The following is a 26,424-nucleotide window of genomic DNA, read 5'->3' as shown; positions in this document are numbered from 1 at the left end:
TGAAACTCAGACAGTTTAGTGAATTGTGTAGGACCAGTTTATTCACTAATAGATCAACTCACTGAGAAGCTAGACTCAGTCTAGTCATACAGTATATCCACTGTTTTAAATGAAAGGCATCCCAGAATGGAAATTATATCAATTTTAGTGGAAAACTCCTAAATAATGATCTCCATAGACTGTAGTTAGAATAGTTGCCTCAAAACAGTCTCCACTGGTTGTTACTACATTACTCATTGTAAGATTGCTTTCTTTTCCTATAGTCCTTTCAGAATGTAAATGAATTTATATTATTATAATTTGCCTTAGATCCTGCCAATTAAAAAAGAAGAAAGATGGAATAGAGGTATTGTTTTGCAAGTGGCAATTAGATATCTTGCACTGCCTTAGGTTGCATTTCTGCTTGTTTTCCTAATTTTCTATGGATACAGTTTTGTTTTTTTTCTTTCTTTTCACTTTTTTTATTTTCCATGGGGATTGTCAGCAGAAAATTTTAATCTAGTTATTCAGGGATCATATTCATATCATGGAATGTCTTTCTTGCCACAAAGACTTGTATAGGCTCCCCTTGGTACTCTGGCTGGCATCTTCCTAGCCACAGAGTTTTTCTATTCACATAGAAAACAACATACTCAACAACCTGGTTATGTTGTTGAGTAGAAAGGCTAAAGCAGCCTCTTTCACTAAAAGGTCTTTAAGATCCATAAGTGTTAGCTTTTAAGTGGCTCGACTGGTGAAGGTGAAATGCTGTCCATACCCACACACAATGCAGAATGTCACAGGTCTGCTATGGCCTGTGGTTTAGGACAGCACATCTGAGGAGCCCCATGATAGTCACACTGTTACAGTGCTGCCATGACTCACCAGATGTTGCTGTCTGTGGTCATGCCTGCCACATCACAGCTGTGCTCGCGTGAAGCAAAAACGGCTTCAGCTGAAGAAGCGAAGGACGCATCACCGCAGTATGCAGAGCCAAAGTTGGATCAAAAGGTCAAGAGTTTCTGCAAGACAGGATGTATGCTAGCACGTCACTGAGTGGCAGAGCTGGTGAGTTAAGCAGCAGTTGTTGCAGAATAGAAATAACTTCTGGATCAAGTTCACACTTGTTTATTCCACTGTCCTCTTTATAATGAGCAGCTTGTAGCTTCTGAGGAAATGCAAGAAATTCTGTGGGAGCCAGGCATAAACACATCTTCTGACTTCTAGTACAGAACTGTGTGGCTCATTTGGATCTGGTTCAATCCATGCATCATCAGCTTGGCCAGTCACGTGCGGCAGTGTCTTCCTGGCCAAGACCAGCTGCACACTATTGGGAAATATTGTCATGCAAGTCCTCATCTGGGTTGGAATGGCATTTCTTCAGCAGTCGGGATTTAGTGCTGAATTTAGTACTTTATTACCAAAGTTTGCCATTATAATACTTCAACTGCAGAGAACATGTTAAGCTGTAAACAGCATCAAACTAGATTTCTTCCTGTTTCTTAAGATCTAGCCATCTTTATTTAATAATCGAGTTCACAGTAGATTTTCAGCAAAGAAATTGACCACAATTTTGATAGGAGTGGTGGGAAAAAAAGCTCTAAATTTTAGAGAGTACAAAGATGTTAATTTTGGAAAAAGCCTATTTGTTTTTATTAACAAGAAAGCCCAGAGCCTTTTTTGAAAGGACTTCTCCAACTTAGCCAACTGCAATAGAACAATTGCTGGATAAATCAGTTCTATGTTACAGTTTGCCACATCATACTTACAGAAAACTCCAGTCAAATTGGATGTAAACTTTGTAGACATGGAAGGTAAGATCTAAAAAAGTCCTAGGAGATTTTTTTTAGAGACAGACACTGCCACATGAAAGATGAAATATGACTTGAATCTGAAGGGAAGCCAGAGTGACAGTTGAGCACAGGCTCAGGATATGCTGCTGACATTTGGACTTTGTAATATAAATTATCAGGACAGTCAGGTTCCTGCTACAGAGAGAATGTTATGCCAGCCAATGTTATTTTGTTGAATTTTTGACCCACTATTTAAATAGTGATGAGAACATTTAGAGGGTCATTTGAAAACAAAGTTCTACAGTGATGTAATCAAATCTCCTCTGAGCTCTGTCACCTTTCTGACATATTCTGAAGTCATAGCACCTGGTAAAAGATATGTTGACCTGTCAGTTAAATTTAGATCTAATAAATATATCTTTAGGTAGTGTTTCATCCTTTCATCCTAATAAGGGACTGCTATTTTAGTAGCTATGGACACCTGTGCACAAGATATAGTTCCTATACTCAGCCAAAGCTGCTCTCTAAGAGTGGAAGTTATTTTTCTGATATATGTTTTCTATTAACCACCAGGGCTACTCAGCAGATGAGTATTTATGTCACCATCTCTCATCTTGTCATGCTTGTGGTTTGCCTTTTCTTGCTGCTTATGTTGCAGAGGTCTCTGGCTGAGCTTCATTTATGTAGGTGTACGCTAAGGCTATGGGAGAAATGGGGCAGGATGCACCGTTGCGTTCAGACAAAGGCACAGCTAAGTCAGTTCACATTCCCTGCCTCCTCTTTACCTCTCCAAAGCATCCCATTCCCAATGGGTGGAGAAAGGGATAAGAATTTGTTCTTACTCTCTCAGTGTATGCCATAGCCACTGAGAAGGATTAATTCTGTGGGAGGTAAGATGTACTCTATAAATATTTGCTGTACCTCCTCCCAGTCCTTGCCTCTATACCCATCTTTTGTGTCAGTGTGATTCAGTGTCATCTCTTCAGCATTTTAGAGCCTTTAGTGGTGTAAGCCAAAGCCACTGATACCAGCAGTGAATTCACATTATTTTGGAGAGGCAGTGCCTCACTGAATACTCAGAATCGGTGTTTTTGTTAAATACTAGCCAATTATTAAGGGCATTAGTTGCATCAGGGTGCTGCTAATATTTTCTAAAAGTCAGGTTTTTTTGCAGCCAAAATTTACTGAAAAGCACGCATGGTGACAGAATCATTGAAATCCTAAAAATAGGACAGTAGTGAGACATAATTATACCTACCTTGTTATTGAAACTAAACTATGCAGCACTGAAAATACCATTCTTGGAAAGAAAATTCATTCCTAAATATCAGTCTCTCAATTCTCAAACATATTTGCTTGAGCACAATATGTTGTTAATAGTATTTAAGCCAGATTTTAGGTATTTAGATGCTTAAACTCCAGTAGCTTTAGATACTACTGAAACTATGCAAAAAACCTTTCAAAACTGGGCCCTTTTATTACTGCAGCAGTGAACATTGTACTAAACCTTGAGAGAGCAATGAATTTTAAAGAAAAAAATGTATTTAAGAGAAGTGAGCACAGTTTGAGATGGAGGCAAAAGCCAACTCTTAATCCTATTTGTGGGCTTTGCTCCAGCTGGGCTAGCTGTGTGTGTAAGGGAAGCCAAATTTGGCATTGGGAAGCAATAACACTAAAGAAGACATAGGGATAGAGAGATGCAGTATGCAAGAGCTAAACTGTATTCTGTATTTCTGGGAACACTGGGATGAGGAGAGTTCCTCTCTACAGTGTTATGATGCAGGAGCATGGGGAATACTGGCTACAGTGTTGTGAGAGAGACTGGGAAACCAGGGAGTTCAGGGGAGGAGATTAAGAATAATTAACGAGTCCTAATAAAAAGGGCTAAGTGAGTATAGTTTGGCTAAGTGGTGACTAATATGGCCTAAGGGATAGAACAGCCCACAAATATCTGAGGGATGGAACTCCCACAAAGAGAGAGAAGAATTATTTAGCATAAAGGATGAGTTGTAGCTATAAGTAAATGGAGGAAATCAGACAAAGAAGAACTTAATCTCAATATTGGGAACAATTTCCTGAATGAGACTTCAGTTATTACCCCCTGGAATAATCATCCTCAAGAACTGTGGGAGCCTGACTTTTCCCTGTATTAAACACTTGGCTGTAAAAGTACCACACACACAACTGGAGCAATCTTAATCTTAATGTGAGGGAATAGGAAAGGTCTAGGGGCCCACCACCCCTATGCTCTCTGAAGGAATAACACATCCATGGACCTGTTTTTCTTCCCTGATATTTGGAAGTTTTTTCCTCTCAGGAATCAGTTTACATTCCAAAGCATATTGGCAGATATACTTGAATAGGTGCAGCTGCACTTGTGCCATGAGAGGCTGGCCCTGGCTGTCTGGGAGCAGCTGTGCCAGGGAGGACAGCTTTCATTTATTTTATTTGATTTTAAAAAAACCTAGTGGTAGTCTTCAGAACCACCAGCACCTTGGACACTTAATGTATATGCTGACACCTTTTTTTATTGTTGGATAGGTCTTCACAATTGTGCTTTGAACAGAACCTCTTCTGTTGGGGCTGCACTGAAACACTGTTTTTACCTGGAAAAGAAGGGAGGCTCAGGGAAACTGTAAACAGCATGGAGTCCTTGAGACAGTTCTGTCTGTCTAAGGCACAGCTGTGTCTGAGGAGCATGTGGCTTCCCCACTGTCCCTTAGTGACATATTCCTGACACTGCTTTCAGGCACATCCCCTTTTGTGTGGGTGCTGCCTCTGGCAGTGCCTTTCTTTGAAGCAGACTGCAGTGTGCTTCCTGTGTGTGCTGTAGAAATGTGGTACTACTGGGAGCTTACACAAATGACATTACTGGAGCTTCTTCCAGCTGTAGGGACATGGTGCAGTGTTGCTTGGGGTGTCTCTTTGCTTCCGGGAGGGCATGCTTCACTTGCTCTGACATTCTGCCTCTTGTGCAAACATTTATACTGAAGCCACCTGAGTTCATAATGCTTTAACATCTGAATTTTATGCAGGTATAAACAAGTAATGAGTTTGCAAGATAATGAAAAACCAGGCCTGAGGTCCTCAGGAGCAGTCTCCATTCTTATTTGAATAAGTAGACATGCAACAGTGATTCTAAAATCTCAGGAGAGTTTTTGCAAACATGCTTAAATCAAACTGCAGTTAGAGAAATTATATTGAAAGCCATGTTATGGCAACAGCTGGAAGGAAGATCAAAGAAAGGACCATGGTGGCACAGAAAAAGAGAGTGACATAGAGAATCGCTCGTCTTCATGCTTCTTGCAACATCCTGATTTCATACCACAGTTTACTGACCTCCTTTCCCTTTCCTTCTGGATGTTGTGCCAATGTAACTCTTTGTGGATCAATGTCATAAATTGGATCACTGGTAGGCTAAAAAGGCAGCCCTTCAGGGGTGTGCTTGCTCTCTCAACATGACAAACCATGACCAGCAGGGCAGCAGAGGGAACTACGGTTCATCTTGGCTGTTACATGTGAGCCTTGGCTTTTGAACCGAAGCAATTGCACATGCCTTTTCCATCAGCTGTTCCAACACCAAAGTTTGCATCTATACAATAAAGATACATGCTATGTCTATTTATGTTTATGTGTACTTTGCTATGTAAATTATATTTAGCTCATTGTATTACAGAGGTAAAAATTACATTCTGTGCATATATGTATAAAGAAATGGGTAAAGGCTTAACCTCTTCAGCCTTCTGCAGGGGAATTCTTGGGTTACTGGTTAAATGGAGTCCCAGTAGGTGTTTGCATCTCTCTCTACCTCTCCCAGTTACACACATGCTGCATGTTTTGCTCTTTCATAGCCACTCCTGCATGTTGGATAGCACTGAAGAACCAAACAGATGCAGCTTCTTTCAAAAAGCTGCAGGGAGAAGTTTGTAATGTGCTATTCAAAACCTCCTATAAATGAGAAAAGTATTGCTAGAGTGGGTACCTTGTGGGGTGGGAAGCTACTGTGAAATTCAGTCGAGACCCCTCCTCAGATGAAGTCTGTTAGGCAGTAATAGTGTTTGCCCAGGGAATTGTAACTCCGCCATTCCTTCCAGCTTTGTGCCATATCTGTGAATTTGGGGAATTTCATGTCCTCACCTCCCTACTGTTGTACTTCTGTGAGGGAAACTCCAGCTCTAACTAGGAACATCTGCGCAAAATATTTTGTTATCAGACAGAAAGAAAAGTTTCTTGTATTTGATTTTCTAACCATAATGTAGTAATGACAACGATGGAATGGAAGGCAATATAATTAATAGGATTATAGTTATTTGGATGGGGAACTGGAGGAGTTTATTACCTTTGCTTCTTTTATAAGTTTCAATATGCCCATTTAAAAAGTATAATCAAAACAATATGTTTCCTTGGTTTAAACGTTAGTCACTATGAAAAGTTCCTAATACTGAGCTGTACAGATGCATTTTCATGAAGGGTGAGTTTAATATTACATGCACAAGATGTGCCTAAATGTGTCTTTCTGAGTCAGCATACCAAGAACTAAATGGATAAAAACTGGTAAAGCATTACATTAACATGTAGTAATATTCAGTTATTGCAAGTTTCAATATAATTTATATTTTATTAGCTGAACCTAACTTTCATCCTTTCATCTTTTCTTCTGCTATTTTAGCAGTCTTTCGTGGATTAGGAAGCTTTTAGTTTTGTATCTAATGGGGATAAAGAGTGGTGCAAATTTCAAACTCTCCTTGAACCAGCTGCTGTGAAATCACACAGATGTATTTGGAGCAAAGCTAACTTAGATTTCCTGAAAATTTGCCCCAGATGTGTTATGCACAGTTACATCTTAATGTCAAAATTATGTTTTCTTTCCTTGAGGTTTGCAAAGTTTCTATGTGGCATTGCTTTTCTGGATATGGGCTATTTCTGATCTATACACCTGCACAGCCCTGGGAGAAGCAGATGGTTGTTGGTTGGTGTAAAGCTCCATAAACCTGGATAGTGTCCATACAATTCCTCCTTTAGTTCTCATCAGGCTAGTAGAGTAACGCTATATGAATCACTGATTTTTTTGTTTGGAATCAGAAATGAAACTATCAAAATTCTGGTTTGAATTAGACGCAGCATTCTTTTCAACCAGTGGCAATTTTATTTCTCTTTCCATCTATACTAAAGCTTAAAAAAATATGCATGTGTGGTTTTAAGACAAAGAACTGTTTCACTGGTCTTCTTAAAATTCTAGTACATCCTTTCATCCTAAACACCTTCTGTGACCAAAGCTATTAGCCAAAATTCTAACCCCTAAACTAGAAATCTAAGAAGCTGAGGATTTCATCCTTCCCTGTGTTATGTGGCTGTTCTTGTAGAGAAAAAAGGTAGAGAAGGTGTGTTAGCTCTTGGCACCAGTAGCTCTGGACACCACAGTAGCACCTGCAGGCTAGGCTGAGTAGTGGTTGAGGAGCCAGCTGGTGTACCACAACCTTGAGGGACCCTTCTAGTGTTCCTGCTAAATTGTACATGGACAGCTGATGCTTCACTCTGTAGCTTTTGGACAGAAAAGCTCTCCTTTGCCAAGCAGCCACCTGTGCCTTGCCTCCTTGAGAGTGTGTCTTCCTGCCCTGAAGAATTCATAGCAGTATCAGTGGTTAGTGCCTGTAAATACCACACACTGATCGCTACCCTCAAGTCTGAGCTTGCCATTTGCAAAAGAATAAAAAAGACCTATTTTCCCCTGAGCTTTGGAATGATTTAGATATCATGTAGGCCTAATCTCCATGGCACTTTCTTCCTCTAATTCAACCTGCAATGATTTATATAACCAACATTATTACAGACTTATTAGAACTAACAGTCTTCAAATGGTGTGACATACTTCTTTATACTTCCTTTGCTTGTGGCAGTGTGACAGACGGTGTTCAAGAATCCAGAATAACTAGGCTTGTTTCCTGTTATATAAGATGCCTCCTTAAAATAGACTGCCGAGAGACTTTTTGAGTTGGTGCCTTTTTTTTTCTTCCCCCCCAACTAGCTTCACAATATCACTGCACTGTCAATGTGACTGCCTGTCTGCTTCTGCTATAATCTTATTTGGTCTTGGTAGAAAAGAACATGAAAACAAGCTTTGTTTTTGTCATTCCATGCTTTCCTGTGGCATCAGATAGAGAAGGGGAAATGGAATGGTCACATGCCCTATATTTATTATCCTTTAATTACTAAATGCCTTGCTCCTTGAAGTTCTCATGATAGTGAGTTTATCTGCAGCAAAGGCAGCCAGCCTCTCTCTGCTGGCGAGCCAGTTTTACTCCCAGCCAGGTGTTCAAGGGCAGATGCAATTCAGTCATGCTTGAAAAAATTCTGTATCTGCTCGGTAAATAATGATAGTGTAATCATGTCTTGCCCTCCTAACACGCATCGTGGTAACCCCAGTTTGGCTGGATGCCCCTCCAGCCAACTTTCCTGGGAGTCTCCTAAGAATCACATTGATGAGCTCCACGCATGAGCTGGTTGCCTTGTGTTCTAACTTTAGGGCTTTCTGTTGTCTCCTTCAAGAGAATAAATATTTTGTGCTTCTTTTTCTTTCAGCAGCAATACAGGGCACACATCATGTTATTGGATCCGGACCTCAGACAGTAATAGCTTTTATAATTCGGAAAATGCTTGTTCCTGAAATTTGTTCAGCCCCTTAAGGTCCCATTAGTCTCAGTAGGAGCTAAAGGCATGCATCACATACCCTAGGAGATGCCTGGGTCCTTGCAAAATTGAACTTGCAGAGGAAATTTGTTATACATTCAGAAACAAGTGACCTGAGATTGGCCTCAGTGAGCTTTGGAGCACAATTGTATCTCCAGAGAGTCATTGAAAGTGCCTGTTATGTTATTGATTTGAATTTAATGTGATCAGAATATCTCTCCTTGCAGTGTTAGATGTGTGAAAAACAACCATACAGAAAGGTCCCACAGATACACTGTTTCTCCTGGTACTGTGTCACAGAGTCCATGAGTCTTCTTTCCATACCTTTGTTTTCAGAGATAGGTATCTAGAACAGAAAATAAATCCAAAGGGGAGTATAAATGCTCTCTAGCTGAGGGAACAAAATAGCAAATGAAAGTCTAAGCTGGTGCAGTGGGCAGGAGCTAATTGTAAAATAAAGACTGTAACATCACCCCTGAGTGGGCATTGGACTGTGGGTGATGAGCCAAATGCATTTCATCTGCCTGCTGTGTTTCTTAAAGTACCTGTTTGGATGAATGGATGTAACCAGACAAAGAGAAAAAACAGGTGACACAACAGATTGAAAGCAGCTACAAGAAAGCATAATAAAATGGAGGAAAAAGGAAGTCAGTGATATTGATGACTGAAAGGGAGAGATCTGTGGCCAGTGACTCTGTCTGCTGCAGAGTTGTGCTGTCCCAGCTCAGATGTGAAGCAGTGTGATGGTGTTTGCTCATGCTAACAAGGCCCCAAATTGATTCCCTGTCTCTGTACTTTTCTTCTTTTGCTTGTGCACGCAGGACTGGTGTGGGTTGATCTGTGCAGGGAAAGTGAACTTGACTGTATTACATGTGTGTGTTCGTATATATACAAAGCAACAATTTTTGTTATGGGGAATATTTCTTCTTGCCAAAATAATTGTATCAGTAGAGCCACTCTTGAGTAATTGCAAATTTATCATTAGGTAGTATTTTACATTGTATTTCCTTATTCCCCATGCTGTTTAGGAATAAACTGACCAGAATAAATGCTTTCACACTAAGAAGGCCATTTGCTGTAACTATACTGTTGAAATTACAGTGGAATAACTTATGTTTATGCAGTGGTAAAAAAAATGTGCATTTATGTAGCTTGTCTGTCTATATCAGCTTTACAGTGCTTTTGCATTGTGAACACACAGTGTATGCCTATGGCTTTCCCAGTGAAGCACTGTATCAGGGAAAAGAATAAAGATTATATTTAGAAATCTATTATGTCTTGTGGTATAAAAAGGTTGTTATCAGCCACTTCAAGCTAAAGTACTTTAAACCCCTCTTGCTCCCCAATATTTGTCAGTCTTCTGAGTTGTAACATTCATTCTTGAATGACTGCTTGAATGAGGCTACTTTAGTGATGGCCACAGTTTATGGTTATATTAAAAGTGGGTAAAACAGAACTAAAAATAATCTAATTTTGGAGAGCATGGCCTTGTGTGTGGCTGTTTACAAAGCTGTGCTGAACCCCACTCTTTACTATGAGTCTAATGGGTCCCGTTAAAGACAAAGGACTGGTGTTAAACTCTGTGACTCAGTGACAGGGTGCAGGGGGAGTTTTTTGGTTGTGAGAAATCAAAGTGCTACAATACACTGATATCTGCAAAAAGCCTTTTAGAGAGGGCTGATTGCAAGCTGAGTTTGCTGGGTACTAGGTCACAAAAGAATCAGGGTGGGGGCATGAGGGAACAGTCTGCTGGAGGCTCCTCTGAGAGTGCTGCATAGGTTTGTTATGAGCCCAGGAGGCCTAAATTGATAAAGCTAGGCAGCTTGAGTAAGTCCCAAATAGATCAATGTCTTCCAGATTGAATGAAATCTTCATTTTGTTCTGCAGCTTCAACAGGAATATGTTTCACTGTGAAAGAGCTGGAGAATCCTCTAATTCAAAGAGGCAACCCCAGACATGCCAGATCAGTTGGTCCACTTAATTGTAACTACACTACCCTGTCAATAAGGCTTCCATCCTCTCTTGTTTAAATCAGCTAAAAACATTCCAAGTGAGAGCAGAATCTTGTGATGTTGGAAACAAAATTTGAAGTTTTATTTTCTGGCCAGTTTAGGTTATTTAAAATGCCTAATATGCCAAATGTGTGAGTGTGAGCAAATTTCCAGAATGGAAAATAATGACTTCTCTTTCTGCAAATGCAGGGTGAGGGAGAATTTGACCTGCTTGTGCCTTGCTGCGGATGGCTGTAGTAGGGCAAAAGAAACTGATTAATCTCTCTGTTATCATCTGCTCTGGAAAGCAAAGTATATTCAACTTTTTCTGTATGCAGAAAGTGCTCTCTTCTTCTCCTGACCTCTGTCTGGTATAAAAGAAATACAGTAAGAAATACAGTTTGTATCTTATTCTTAGAGGGGCCCATGTATATTTTTAGAGTAAAAAGATTTTTCTGAGTAGTGTTACCCCTTGTATTTGTAATATCTACCATGGACCCAGGAGACTCAGAGACTGCAGTCCCTTTGGTATCATGGAAGAGCAGACAAGATCCTTGCTAATTCCTCTAATATCCCTCCCCCCTGCATCCCTCACTCTCAGCTGTATTTCAGCAATATTGAACAGGAGTTAGTGGCACTTGATTCAGGCGGAACAGAGCTGCAAATATTGGTGCTATCAACAAATCATAAAACAGATTGAGGTCCAAGTAAAATCAAACAGCAAATGCATTGTCCTGCCTTTTTTATATGAGACAGGATGAGTTTAGAGAAACATTTTTGCATAAAAATTTTGAGCTGTTTTTAAATAATTTATTTTCCACTTCTAGAGGGATTTTCAAAAATTTGCTTTTGCTGAGAAACAAACTTGTTCAATGTATTGGTTTGTCCAACATTCTGAGAAATGCCCTCAGAAATGAAAATTAATTGGCTTTCACTGAAATTTGAACAGGTAATAAGCAGAAAGCTGCAGATTAAAAGCTTTACATGTCATAGATTCTGCTTTTTTTTTTTTTTTTTTTTTTTTGATGGTGCTTGTGCCACACATCTATACAGTTCAATTCTTCCTGGCAATGCCTTACTACTCTGTGTGGTGTATTTAATTTAATGTTTTTTTTTTTTTTGAATTTCACTTTACTGGAAATAGAAAAAAAAGAACAAAAGGTTTGTTTTAAAAATATCAGCAATTGCCAAGACTAATAGTGTTTTCCAGCTTAATAATTTTTCATAATCATTCTGCAGCATGATTAAAGTAGGTTAAATATTAAGGTCAGCTCCCAATGGAGGTGGGGTCCAAGCCAGCAGAATTCTAAGCATTCCTGCAAAAGGCTGGGCACATGGGACTGACCCTGCAAATGGTAGGATATGAGGACATTTAGTGTTGTGTAGAATTACTGCCCGAGTCTTCAGTAGATAGAGAGAGAAGTCTTATCACAAAACATTGCAGGTGATGTGGGTCAAATCTGTGTCAATTTTTTTTCTCAGCAAGAAATGTGGATTTCATTCAAGCTTAATTCATCAGCTTCTGATGATTAGCTAATGACCTGCCAGAAAATTATGAAGTTTTTAAATCTGTTTTGGTTACAGCCTTGCAAAAAAAAGTAGCTATTACCTTTTTCAGTTTGGAATTGTAGTTTGACATTTCTCCATTTATATTTAGATTAATACTCTAAAAATTAAAGCTTTAATTTTGAATTTCATACATTTCTGAGACTGATGCCAAGTGATTCTGTTGAACATTTTCAGAGAAAGTACATTCTGAAAAAATCCAGATTTGCATTAACTTTTCTTTCATAACATCATTGGATCATGGAGGCTGGAGGGCACCTCAGGATGTTTCTAGCAACTTCCTGCTCAAAGCAGGCTCAGCTCTGAGATCAGACACATTGCCCAGGCCTTTACACATATGGGTCTGAAACTTCCCCAAGCACACAAACTTCACAGTCTTGCTTGGCTGCCCTCAGAGTGAAAAAGCTTTGCCTTATACCGTGTTCAAACTCCTCTGACTTCAACATATGCCCACTAGCTCTTGTTCTCCTTCTATACCCCGGTATGGAGCACAAGTCCATCATCTGGATACCCTCCTTGGAGATACTGGTGGGGATGCTGTTAGGCATCTCCAAAACCACTGTAACTATTTGTGTGAATCTGCCGAGAAAATCTAGATTAATTTATTATTTCCCACCATTCATGAATTTCTTTGTGCTTCAGCCTATCTTTAGGAAGGTGGGATCATAAAATTTCTTTGTTTTGTTTTGTCTACTTTGCTTATAAGCTGTTTGGACTGGACTGATTTTAGTCTGCTAAGAGGAGGACCTCACATTTGGACCTTAGCATGTTATTTACAGTAATTGTGGTAGTCTCCAGTAGCTGAAAACAACTTGTATCAAAGAATTATCACCATCTCATGGTGGGGATTTAAATAAGTCCAAGGCAAAACTAACAGGAACTCTTAGAGGAAATATTTTTTACTATGACAGGAGATGGCTTGTCAGAGCGGGCTTAAGTGCATTGAGTTTCAATGCATCTGTGTTGTCAGAATAGTTTACCATTTGTATGCTGGTGTTATTTTAAATGTGCTGACCTCAAAAATATTGATGAGGCAAAACTCCCTGTAAAACATACCTGCCTTTTAACCTTTTTATGGTTCTGTCAAGCGGAAAGTTAAACAATGACAAAATGGACTGTGAATCTGTGTGCTGGCTGCTTTTTCTCCTGGTGTTATGAGAGGTTTTTGCTGAATGTGACAGATATGAAACAGAATAGCTTTCTGCACAGTATGTGGTCAGGCTTTAGCATTCAAGGTAATAGAATAACTGTAATTGTATAAGCTCCATAAAACTTACAGCTAAAGAATTTTCTTTATGTGATTTTGAGGACTGTTATTAAATGGCCAGTGGTTTATGGGCTCCACATTGCAAAGTTCCTGTTAGTCATGTTTTTGAGCTGTCATGACTGCTCATGAGGAGAGCCAGCTATGGGCTGAGTAACCAGGAGTCCAGTCCAATAGTTTGGCATTTCTTGTGTTAGCTCAGACATAGGGAAAATCTGCCAGCTATTACTTCGGGAACTTTCACGAGGAGGCAGTGTATCTGTACATCTATACCTCTAATATTTTACAGTTAGCTGTGTATATTTCTTACACAACACTACAAGTATAAAACAGTGCATGTCTCCTTTCTTAGTACTTGGCGGCAATGCTGGCACTTTGCAAAATAAATTTTTAGTATAAAAAGGCAATACTTCTTAACACTCAAAGGCTGAGCTGGATAGAGCCCTTGCCCTCAGCTCTGTGTGATTGAAATAAAGGTTACTCTGGTCTGAAAGTGGGTTGTCAAGTAACCATGATGGTAAGTGATAAAGATATGAATTTGAGTTATAGTAAATATATATGATTTTCTAAACTAGTGCTAAACATCTTACTTTTATTTTATCCAAGTATAATGGGTCAGCTTGCATCATGCAGTAAGCATGCAGTGACACATCGATTTGACCCTCAGAACTTTTCAAGGGAAGGGTAATGTGAGCACTGTCATCTCTCTGACTACCAATTTTTATTAAACCTTTTTTCATTGAGAAAAATAAGCTAGATTAATAGTAGCAAGAACCTTTACCCACTCTTTAAAAAAATCGACTAGTTATTTCTCTTTGTTGTTTGATTGCGGTGCATTTTTTCATATGGTTGGGTTCTTCTGCTGGTTACCAAAATAATTTTTTTTCTCTAAAAATGTAGGTTGATTATGTGTGTTTGCAGTCAATAACACTGCAGAAAAGGCGAATCTGGTAATTTTTATCATGTATGTAACCACTACCTTGATTGGTAATGCTTGAAATTTAGGAACCAGACTAAGAAGATAAGAGAATGAGGAGAAAAATAAATCAAAGTAATCAGACATGATGTTTCTATAAATATCAAGATATTGAGTCAAGATGTAGTTTTCCTGATAGGTACTATTGAAGGACAGGGGCTTGAGCACTTGTAGAAATATGATGGTTCATTTGAGTTATGCTTTTTGCCAACATTTCGTTTATGCGTGAGTGCTAAGAAATGATTCTGTTGCCAAAGGCAGAAAGACATCTGTCACCAAAACAGAGTTTCCCAGGAATTTACAGGTTATATAAAAATATCTCTGCTGGAATACAGTGCTACCTGGTGAAGAGAATGTTGTGAATAGAACAGGAATGACATGAGGAGGGGGTTGTTTCAGATCTTGTCATAGCCTTCTCTGAAATGGGGTTCCCCTCAAATAACAGCTATGTAGAATATGAGTCCTCTGTCCCACAGTACAGTTGTGTAGAACTTTGAGCTTCTGATTAAGCTATTGGTCTGCAAACATATTCCTTGTCTTTGTTTTGGTGCAATCCTGGAGCAGCTCTGTTGCCAGTGAATTTACTCAACTTTGAAGCTGATAAAAGAGTGGATCTGTTCTGTTAATTTCACAGAGTTTGCCTGTGTACCTCAGCTTTTATAAGATCCATCCTGAATAAAGTTTGCAGTCCTATTTTGACTCTTTTAGAATTAAATAAGTTAAAAATAATGAGTTTCTTGGCAGTTACAGTACAGTTCCTGGGGAGAGTGCAGTCACTAAAGCACTGTGGCCAAAATATCTGAACTGCCACCCAAGATGTGCAAGATTACAGCCTGGGACAGCTTAATAGTTACTATGAAATTGAATGCATGCATAAAAATAAAGAGAACAATAAGGGGCAAGTGTTTACTGGGCATTAGAGACAAGTTTATTATACCTTCTACAGAATAAGCAGAAAGCTCAAATTATCTCCAGATTTTAAAGGCATTGTAAAATAATTAAACACAAATACAAAGAATCTTACTGGAATTACAAATCCTGAAAATGTTCCTCTGAGGATTTTTATTTCATTCCTTACATATCTTACTAGGCTGCAACACCACAGCCCTGGGCTTGGCCACCCTGAGAATTAAAGTGGAATAAAGTTGTTCTGATTCTTGTTTACTGCTTGTAGCTTCCTGTTGGAAGGCAGGGAAGGAGGACTGAGAAGTGACCTGGCAAGCCAGCTGCAAGATTTATCACTCTGTCTTTTTGCTCTCACTCTGCGTGAGAAAAACTGTTCCATGTAGAGATATGAGGAAAAGCTCCTGGAGGCTGTTCTTGCTTCTTGAGCAAGCTTCCCAGGTGGTACCCCTGGTTCACAGCAGATGGTGGAGGGATGGCAGAGCAAGCTGTTAGCTTGTGGGCTAAACATCCTCTGAAGCATCTTTCTGCTCTTTGCTTTAGGAGATGCAAGGTAAGGCATGGCACAGAGGAAGCCACGGCTCCTGGCCAATTCGTTGCCCTCCAGATAGAAATACGAGATTTATATGAAACCACATTTCATACCACATGCCTCAGATTTTAAGGCTGGTTAAGACCTTGCCATAGTAATTCAGGCATATTAGCCATGTCAAATAAGTATGATTTAAAACACCCTTGGCACAAGCCCATTTAGGAGGTTAAAGCAGTAGCAGCCAAGCCAAAATAAATGTGAGGAAAGAAGCAAGAGAGGGAAAGGAAGTATGCAGGTAGGGCAGTGGCAGGTGTAGAGTCTCCCCTTTTGGTGGTAATAGTTACATTAGCCTGGCTCTAATGTCACCTTACTGAGCCTGCATCACCTATGCAGGTGAATGGAAGAAATAGAATCAATTTTGGTGAAAATTCAGAGAAGGTAGGTTAGATCTCTATAATCAGAAAATGTGAACATCCGATTTAGTGCACTCTGTCCAGTTTGTATGGGCAGCATATAGGTGATATAATTCAGTAATGAAAGGTCCTGGATGAAACACTGTTTAGTGACCCTGTGTGACTGAAAATCAAGACTGGCTTTTCTCACAGAAAAGGAATCTGCATGGTTGTAAGTTTTCTGTATCCCATTGGTTTTTACCTTCCACCTACATGAGGACTTTTATATGATATGATGACTCATTTAGTATAAACATATTTACCCAAAGCAGAAAACACACTTGGAAACCATGTTGGCAAACATTTGAGTTGGAAATAATCAAAACTAATGACAGGATTCCAGGATACCTTTGTTTGACATTCTGTCAGTGTTGTGGTTTAACCCTAGCCAGCAGCCAAGCCCCAAGCAGCCACTTGCTCTCTTCCCCACCAGCAGGACTGGGAAGAGAATGGGAAGGGTAAAAGTGAGAAGATTTGTCTTTATCAAAGACAAATCAAAAGCCACACACAGGGGCAAAGCAAACCACGGAGTTAATGGTTCAGTGGTTCCCATGGGCAGGCAGGTGTTCAGCCATCTCCAGGAGAGCAGGGCCCTATCACACGTAATGGTCACTTGGGAAGACAAACACCAGCATTCTGAACATTCCACCCCTTCCCCCTTCTTCCCCCTACTTTATATCCTGAGCATGATGTCATATGGTCTTTGATCATTTGGGGTCACCTGTCCCAGCTGCATCCCCTCCCAGCTTCCCATGCACCCCAGCCTCCTCAGCAGTGTGGCTGTAGGAAAAGCAGCAAAGGCCTTGGCTCTGTCTAAGCCCTGCTCAGCAACAACAAAAACAGCTCTATGTTATCTTCACTGTGTTCAGTACAAACCCAAAACACAGCCCCATACCAGCCACTGGGAAGAAAATTAACTCTACCCCAGCTGAAACCAGCACAGGCAGTTAACTAAAATATTACACAGATTCCATTTGAATTTGTAGGTGACAGTAAAAAACTTCTGCTTTTTTTTTCTGCAGGAGGAATTATGTCTTGGGTTAAAAAAAGAAAAAAAAGAGAACATCAATACACCTGTTGTTTTGAGGGTGTGGTTGGTTAAAGGCAAAGGGGCTCAACCTGAGACCATAGGATATGAATGTTTCATTCTGGGTAACCATTTGTATATCACAGATATACAGGTCTATTTATAACTGGTGATATAGATGCAGAAATATCCTTAGGGAGTTTGCTCAAAGACTGATTTCCAAATGAAACTTCCATCTCCTTTCCAACATACATTAAGAGACAGCAGGCAAGGCAGTTTTGAGTAAGTAAAGGTAGTGTTTTAATTGCTATGGAAGGTCATTAACCTACTTGGGACTTGTCAAATCAAGTGGTCAGAGTGTCAAATCAAGGCTCTGGTAAGCCATCCCTTGCACAGATAAAATTTATACCTTACTCCTTGAATGGTGTACCCAGACAAGAATATTTTTATTATAAAATGGAACGTATATTGCCAAATAAAGAAGAAAAATAGATTTTTAGTTCAAATTAGAATTGTAATCATTTACAATAAATTAATACATGGCTGTTTAGCATCCACAGCTTGTGAGTAATTTCCTCTGTGGAAAATAGGATATAAAAATGAAATTTCAGTTCCTATTTTGACAGAGAAACTGATATGCCAGCTCAGTAGCCTCTATGATGGAAATTTGTTTCCAATGGTAATAAGTACTGGATGCATTTTAGTGTAGTATGTACATCCGGTAAGGAATAAATAAATTATACAGAGATACACACCTAAGGAAATCTCTTCAGATGTCACTGATGATGGAGTGTGTCGGTCACTGTTACTTGTCAATGACCTTTGCTGACACAAGTGTGAATAATATTTTAATTATCCATTAATGTTCCACCTGCTTCTGAATCTAATGAACCTAGTGGGCCTACCAACCTCTACTTTGACAGTCCTAAAATTTTAACTTTGTCTTGGATAATGTGTTGCTGAAAAAAAAAATACTTTTATCAAGCTAAACAAGCATCCCTTGAATTTTATTAGCATTAATTTGGAAGCCTGGGTTTGAAAATCCCAGCCTGCTTGTAAAGTGATAAGGGAAAAAAAAAAATCACCATTTCTGCATAGGTGGGGTGTGAAAAAAAGTCTGACTGCCCAAAGATATAGATATAATTAAAGTTTTATTTTAAAAAACAAAAAGCAGAGAATATCCTTTCAAGTAATTATTTCAGTCTTTGCTGTGGATCAGGTGGACTTTCAGAGCAGTTCCCCTTTCCTGCCAGGGCAATGTATTAGTTTTATTTGGATTGAACTTTAATCGGCTTTCTAATGTCCCTCCTGCAATTTCAACTCTTGATCTTGTGATTATTTCCTCTGCCAGAAATCTTGTAAGCCTTCAAAAAGTCTCCAGGTGCTTGTTTGCATCAGGACTCTCAGGAAGGAAATAGTCCAAATTATCTGAAGGCGTTAATCCAAAGTATTTTAGCTAAACTGGATTAAATATGCATTCATTTGGAAGGTAATTCAGTAAAATGACATTAAAGACAGTTCTGTTGTGAATGAGTATGCTCACACAGTGGTCTAATGCAGTATAAATGATGCCCTTCGAAAATTGAATTTGGATCAAGTTCCTTGTGTGTCTCTGTGGACACAATCCCTACCACAGCCATACCACACACAGTGGGGAAGTGGTTTGCGAGGCGCTGGAGCTCCCTGCACAGCCCTGCATATTCCACAGCTGATATCACTTGGCTCAAGTGGGAGCTAATATAACCTGGAGTATGATCAGCTTATTGTCAGTACATAAAGCCATGCTGCCATCACTGCCATCACCATTACTGCAGCACTATGCAGAGTCTCAAGTGGAAATCAGAGCCCTATTATACTAGATATTAAATGAAAGAAATAAAATAGCTGGCTTCTGTATAAAGAGCAGAGCCTAAAGAGCTGCTGGCAGAGCTGTGCAGGCTGTGAGCTGCGCTGCCCTCAGGTCTCCCAGGGTCCAGCCTGGTGCTTTGACTGAGTCTGGTGATCCAGAGAATCTGCATGAGAGAGCCAGGCCTCTGACTTGCTTGGAAAGGTAAAATATGTGATTTTCTAACCTCCTGTGCTAGATCACAGGGCCAAATCAGTATCAGCTGGGATGACCAGCTGTGTTTGAAGCAATGCTAGCCACTCAGGATGAAGGATTTTGCTCACTCAAATGTACTCACAAGAAAGCCACACTTTACCTATTTGTGTCATATTGCAGCCTACATGTGGTTATACTATCCTCCTCTTCCTAATTAAATGCTCTGGGAATTAACTGATGCTTATTGCCTTTTTCATCCCCTTCAAAATTCAATCCAGTCTGATAGGGCTTGTAAATGTTTCTCTAGCCTGCCATGTGTTGATTTCTTCTACTCGGGGAAAAACAGAGAAGAAGAAAACATGAACTTGTGAGAAATAGTTCATTGTTTTTCATACATTTTGCCAGTCAAAGGCCAAAAATAAAAGGAAAGTGCAGGTTATTCCATTTGTATGCTATCTCAAAGGTTATAACTATCAAACTATAATATAATATAATATTTCTGTAATAAAATATCAGCTGCGTGCTTCATTGGGTCAAGAAGTGGTTTGTATTACACTGTCAGATTTGTAAAAAGAACAGCAAATTCTGGAGGAGCATTTAATGGCAAGAGGGATAATAGCTCTGTCAGTCAATTCAGGAAACAGCTTTTAGGAAATGTTTTTTCACCACGGCATGAGTTAGTGAGACCAGATAGATGACCATAGTGGCTGGAGCCACTTCCTATGTTTCAAACTGAACTAATGAGCTTTTACACATGGGTAAAGCTTTCAGTATGTTTGACCAACGCTTACATTTTCAGTTGTTGTACATAGAGTACAAGATTTCTCTTAAAATAATTTTACAGTGAAACTAAGATGTACAGAGGATCTTGATTCAACATGGACAACTTCATAAAAGTGTTAGTGATGGACAGTGTGGAAGCTGACATTATTGAATCCTCTCAAACCATGGAAATGTTGCAAGGAAAGGGAACAGTGGTTTTGACCAACACATTTTGAGTATGTTTTCTATGAAAAAGAAAGTGTATGCTTAAATGAGAGGGACAGGTTATGAACTGAAGTCTTTAGGTCAACATAAAGACAAAGGATAGGGAGATGGTACAGAAACTTCTGAGTTCTAATTCTGTCAGTTAAAATCAGTTAAATTCGATCAGTTAAAATCTCCTAGTGTTTTTCTTTTATGGGAAACGAATTTATCTGGAAGTGCTTTGTACTTGTCTTAGGCTAAAAGAATAACTCTGGTGGTGCACACAGTGTACTTGTGACCAGCTGCCATATGGCAATGTCATACCAAGCAGTAATTTGTCCATGTGTCTGAGACACCCGATACAAACACAGGTTACTTGCATATTGAAATGTGTGTGTACATGCGTGTGTGTGTGTATTCAGTCCTTCTTCCCTGACTTCTTTGAGTAAAATGATGTCATTACTTTTCTAAGTTTTGAGTTGGGTAATATAAACTGATACCAGTGCAGCTAAAGCTTCTTAAAACTTAGAAGGATTTAGAATTATTTGTCTTGAGTGTCGCACTTCAGCAAAGGAAGGAGAGCTACTGTTAGCACAGATTGCTTTTATACATACATATATTAAGTCCCAATTTGTCTGCCAAAGCAAACAAAATTGTTCTATCCATCTCTCCTTTGAGTTGGTACTCCTGCTGACCTGCTCTGTTTAAAGTGTTCTGTTTTGCAAAAGGGAAACCATGGGACAGCATGATTAATATTGATGTTATCCCTGGGCAGTGCAGGATACAAAAGTGTTGGAACAAACCAGCTGCAACAAAGACTTGAATATTGTATTATCTCTTAAAATAAAACATTTTGCAGAACAAAAATACTGAATGTTTCTGCTCCAGAAAAGCTTTGCTTTTTAATCAAATACTATACAAAATTCATCATTCTTATCTGAGAATTCTGTACTAATAAAAAGAGTCTTCACTGTTTCCCCTGCTTAGTGGTTAATGCAGCTGGAGTTTGTATGATTGTCTCCATCTCATCACAAACAGCAATGTTTTCATTGGTCAGCATTTGTCCAACTTTTAGACTGGTTTGTTTTAAGAGGTGATAAAAATTTTGAACAGCTAATGCAAGGCTTCTTACCTCAGCAGAGTCACCTGAGCATTTATACTAATTAACTCCACACAAGTATTTATTTTCTAATCAGTGACCTATGCATGAGACACAGTTCTGTGTGAACCTTTCATAATTTTAAAACAGAAATTGCTGTATAGCTCATTGGTTTGGATTTGGAGCTTTCTTGCAGACTGAGTTGTTTCAACAGATAAGATAGCAACAGAGGCCTGATTGTGACCCTGCTTAATGAAGACTCTAAATTTGGAGCAGCTTTGTGGTCAATGGCATTAGAATAGTACTAAGGAGTGAAGAACAAGAATTTTAAAACTATTTAGATCAATGAGGTCAAAACTGAGAGCCTACATAAATAGTAACCTGATAAATATTTTTATTTGTTCTTGTAGATTAATTTGAGGTTGTTTCTGCTTACTATTGTTGTTTCTCCCACAGAGCTGCTCAGAAATTGAACCTGTCTTCCAAAAAGAAGAAGCACAGGCCTTCTGCATCATCTGTTCCTGAATCTCCTCTCTTCTCTACCTGCTTCAGCAGTATCCTTCAGACTTCCCCACCCCCTGCACCACCATGTTTGTTGAGGGCAGTCAGCAAAGTGAAAGACACTCCTGGTTTGGGCAAGGTAGGCCTTGCAAATATCACTAAAATACTGATTTTCTTTGGGAGGAGATTTTATCCTTGTGCAAAACATTAAGGGAATTGGAAAACCATGTCCCTTCTCAGTTGGCTTTGCTGTAGCTAGTCCCTGAACACGTGTTAAAAGGCTTAGCAACTTGAGTGAACTAATGCAAGTGAATTTCTAATAATGTTAACAGAGACAGACCAAGTTGTGCAGCAGTTATACACTTCAAAGCCCAGCTACACTAATGCACCTGCACTGGGACCACAGTGCTGCTAGGTGGAGTTAATGTCCATTCTGCCAGGAGGAAATATCCATTCTGGGTTTCGGGCGTAGTTCTTTCTGTGGCTGCATAGCGATTGCTTTCTATCGTATATTTTGTGTTCCTGATTCCTTTGCTTTCCAGACTGGTGTCTTGACTGGACACATGGTAATTTGCTTCTGGCTTATGTTTGCTGGCTTTCTTCCAGTATATTTACCTGAACAAAACCTATACTTTTAATGATAAATTGCTCCTTTTTTCTTCTGTCATGTTATTTCCTCCCATTCTGCATAATCATTCCCTCTTAAAATGCTGTTTAGGTGCACACTTATGTTGAGGTGATGGAGGAGGTGGGTATATAGTTTGCTATTGCTTTGTAGTTTGTCTGAGTGGCCCTTCCCTTTTTCCCTGTTACAAGTGGAGAGCCTGGCATATTACATCTGGGAATATGAGCATGCACTTGCTGAGAAAAGCAGTTTGCTTTAATCAAGGTAGTTTCTTATCAAGCATCTGTGTGCGTGGCTTTTCCATGTTCCTTGAATACTAAGCAGCGACAATGAATTTGGTGAAAGTTTTTGTTTAGAAGAGAAATTGCAATGTATGATCTAGGACTGCTGAGCACAGGATGGGCTTCAGAACTTTCCCTGCTGATTTTGGATACTCACTTACTTTGTGCAGTTCCAGGGTTTCCCTTCAAAGGACAGTGGTATTACTTTCATAGCTAGTTTAATGCCTGTTTGAAAAGAGATTCCCTACACCTGGGGCTCCCTTCCTTTCCTCTGGCCGGGTAGGTGGGAAGAAATGTAGAAATCTGTCATGATGTTATAAAACTTTAATAGGGATCTGTGTTCTGACTTTAGTGGAGGAAAGAAAAGTAAACTTGAACTTGTTTATTGTTACAAGAAATTATGACACAATAGATTAACAGTAGAAGCCATCCTCTCAGAAGTCTTACTTTTCTGCTTCGGATGGGTTCACATTTGAATAAAAATTCCATTGAGAAATAATCAAGGGTGTTTTCCTGGAAACAGGGGCTCATTTCCCATATTGGACTTCATCAGCACTTTTCCTGATTATTATTTTCACATGTCCCAAGGAAAGGATCTACATACAGAAACACAAACATAGCTCTGTCTAAACATTCCAAGCTGATTTGACACTTTCTTGTTCCTCTTGCCACTGGTTTCCAGTGGAGAGGGCTTGGGAAGCAGTTTTGCAATATTCCCAAACAGACCTGTGATTTGCTTCTGCAAAACCATGTACAAGAACAGGCTCCAGGCTTTCCAGCTATGTAAGTAAAACTGAAATTTTGCAGCCCACATGATGAAGGAGGAATTTATTTTCACTTCAGACTTACTGTCCCAAAACTATCAGAGTATATAAGTAGCTAAGAGGTTTTAACACATTGACACCCATGCTTCTTCAAAGCAGTAAATCAAATTAGGTTATTTCATATAATCATACTAGACAAAATTAATTTTTTCTGCATTTCCATTAGCAAAAATATGTCTAACCTGCAGTTTCTGGAAGCCAGTTTCATTTTTCACCTGTGATTTCATTTAGGAGTCACCTTATAATCATGACCTGAAGCTTGTATACATTCATCAAAGTTTCCCATTAGTTTACCTCTATAGCACAATTTTCATTTTAATATGTCAGAAATAGTTGTGAGGCACAATAAGTAAATAACTTCAGGATAACAATGTAATTTATCTGTCAGATTGGGAAAACTTTAATGGAATTTCCAGCTTATTTGCTTTTAATTTTCCACATTTATGTATTCTGTTTAGTTAGGTTGGGATATGTTTTGATAGGAGTATGTTAAAACCAGTTACTTTTCTCAGCATTTATTCTCATATAGTGTTTTCTGTAAGGGTATAAATTTATGAAATGTGAACCCATGGGGAGGAAGGGGGTTCAGGGAAGCTGAATGTTGTTTTCAATATTTTAGAGTTTTTTCCTGGTTTGTATTTAAATAGCATTTTACGAGCAATCTCAGTGTGATAAAACTCTATTCCACTTTGGGTTTGAGTGGGCTGGGCAATTTCTAATGTGGCAATTTGTTACTGGAAATTCTGATTCACCAGAACTGGAGGGATGGCTGTTGCCAGGGATTGTGGATTTCTGAAACTCCAGGGGCAGCTGCGCTCAGGCTGCCTGGAAGGCAGGCTCACTCCTACATGGATGTGAGCCCTGGCACACACACTGGGTGTTACTGGCTTGGTGTCAGCTTGAGATCTGTCAGTTTTCCAGGGGAGGTGGGTATCCAAGACGTGAAGGATGGGAAGGTGGGTACATCAAAGCTTAGACTTTCAGGGTAAATTTAATTTCACAGTTTTCTAAAACGAAATTGCAAGCAAACAGTTGCTATTTTATATTTTCACTTCTACTAGAAATTTATCATTGCAAGATTAATGACAATGATTTATTTAAAAGTATAGAATTTATCTGTCATGTGTAGGCATATAATCTTTTTTAAGGTTAAAAGAGGAAGATCTGCCTATCACCAATATATTTAAAGTTAGTAAGCAGTTCATTTAGGATGGATATGGGTCCAACCCCCCACTGGAACATCTAAACTGATAAAAAGGGTTAGAGTATATATTCAGGTTGTATGCTTCATGCCTTTTCTTACAAAATGCCTTTCAAATCAAAACTGTACCAGCCTGGACTTTGAAAGATGTATTATTTGAAAACTGAAGTTCAGCTTCACAGAAGCAGGAAGATGATATTAATAATAGAATGGTAGGACTGCATAATCAGCATTTTGCTTTGATGTTAGATACACCACTGAGCCCAGCAGAAGTACCACATTGTCAAAGAAACAAGTAAAGGATCAGATTCTTTGTTGCACTCATTTCCAAATAGCTCTTCCTGATGCTAAATACAAATGTGTGACCCTATTGTAAATATATTAACATGAGCGCTTTTATGGATCATAATTTATCTGTGTACTTTGGATTTACATTTCCTGGTAGAGGGAGATGATCCTGAGTGGTAGTGTGGTATCCCCGCAGTCAGCTCTTGAGAATTTTCCTTTGAGTTGAATGCCCAAAGGAAATCCTGTTGAGCATCATTTCTTCTCTCTCTGCTGTCTTTAGATCCTCATATTCTGAGTAACAGATTGCTTTTACTGAGTTTATCCAGAGAGACTGCTACTGTTCTAGATGGCTGTATATGCAGTTTCCACAGATCTCAGTTCTCTGAAAGATACTCCTTAAGTCTGTTGTGTCCTTCCTAATAACAAGCCAATAACAGAGCAAAAAGGTGTTCTGTGCAGAAATAACAAATTATTCCATGTATGCACTAAGATTAACTACTCTAAGGCCATTCTAGTAAGTTTTGCTTAGATTTGCTCTCCAGTCTGCTTCCCTCTGTCCTCCCTCTATACCTCCTCTTCCATTTTCTGTCAAACAGAATCAAAAGTAAACCAACACTTTTGATGAAAATCTGAAATGTTCTTTCTGTGAAAGATGTTGTTTTGCTGAATCCCACATTTGACATGAAAAACAGCTGGAATGAAAAATTTTCTGCCAGGCTGAATAAATAGGTTGTTTTCAGGTGGCAGGGGGTTAGGATAAATGGATGTGGTCTCTCTGCTTTCTTTCATTTATTATTTTTCTGTGTGTAGTCTTATAAACCTCTGTCAGTGAGAGGTATTTGTTATGTTTGGGCAGAGATTAGTTTACTTTTCCTTATGTATATATATTTTTGTTGTTGTTGTTTGGTGTGTATTTTTGTTATTTAGTGCTTGTTAATCTCAAAATGAAACAGCAATGCTTGAGCACTAAAATCATTCCTATGCACAAGTACCAGGGAGAAGCAAGTCACCATTTAACTTTCTTCAAGTATTCTTTTTGACCTATTAAAAGAACAACTGTAATTTGTGGTTCTAAAACAGGGCCTAGACCCGTTTTGCTAAATTATGTGTAAATTCAGATTAAAAACCTCCTGTTTCTGTCTAGAGCAGTTATGATCTCACTGTAGGAAAGAGGAGCAGAGAGATGGGAAGCAGGAAGAAACAATGAGGTGTTATTGGTCATCTTGGTAGTGATGTCCTCAACCCCAGCAGTGTAATATTAGATACCCATTCTCAAGCTGGTGTAGAAGAGGAGATTATTAAAGGGTAAATAATAGATTATGCTGCAGGTGCTTGTGGGGGGCCCTTTCCAAGTGTGTAGGACAGGGTAGGAAGTGGCACAGAGAGGGGTTTTGAGAGTCTAGTGAGTGAATGAGAGATGTGGTAGCT

At 39.2% G+C, this 26,424-nt stretch overlaps 1 protein-coding gene across 1 annotated transcript in view; it reads left to right on the top strand.

The window, feature by feature from the left end:
* The window catches only part of KIF26B (kinesin family member 26B), a 269,683-nt gene that overhangs the window by 147,865 nt on the left and 95,394 nt on the right, over window positions 1-26,424 (top strand). The window contains exon 5 of the mRNA XM_053938124.1: window positions 21,733-21,916. Within this exon, the coding sequence (XP_053794099.1) occupies window positions 21,733-21,916 (184 nt within the window). The remainder of the gene's footprint in view (window positions 1-21,732; window positions 21,917-26,424) is intronic.

Source organism: Vidua chalybeata, chromosome 3 (assembly GCF_026979565.1).
Source record: "Vidua chalybeata isolate OUT-0048 chromosome 3, bVidCha1 merged haplotype, whole genome shotgun sequence".
In the NCBI taxonomy this organism is placed as follows: Eukaryota; Metazoa; Chordata; class Aves; order Passeriformes; family Viduidae; genus Vidua; species Vidua chalybeata.
Note: the sequence above shows the minus strand (reverse complement) of the source record. Positions and strands in the feature narration are given on the sequence as shown.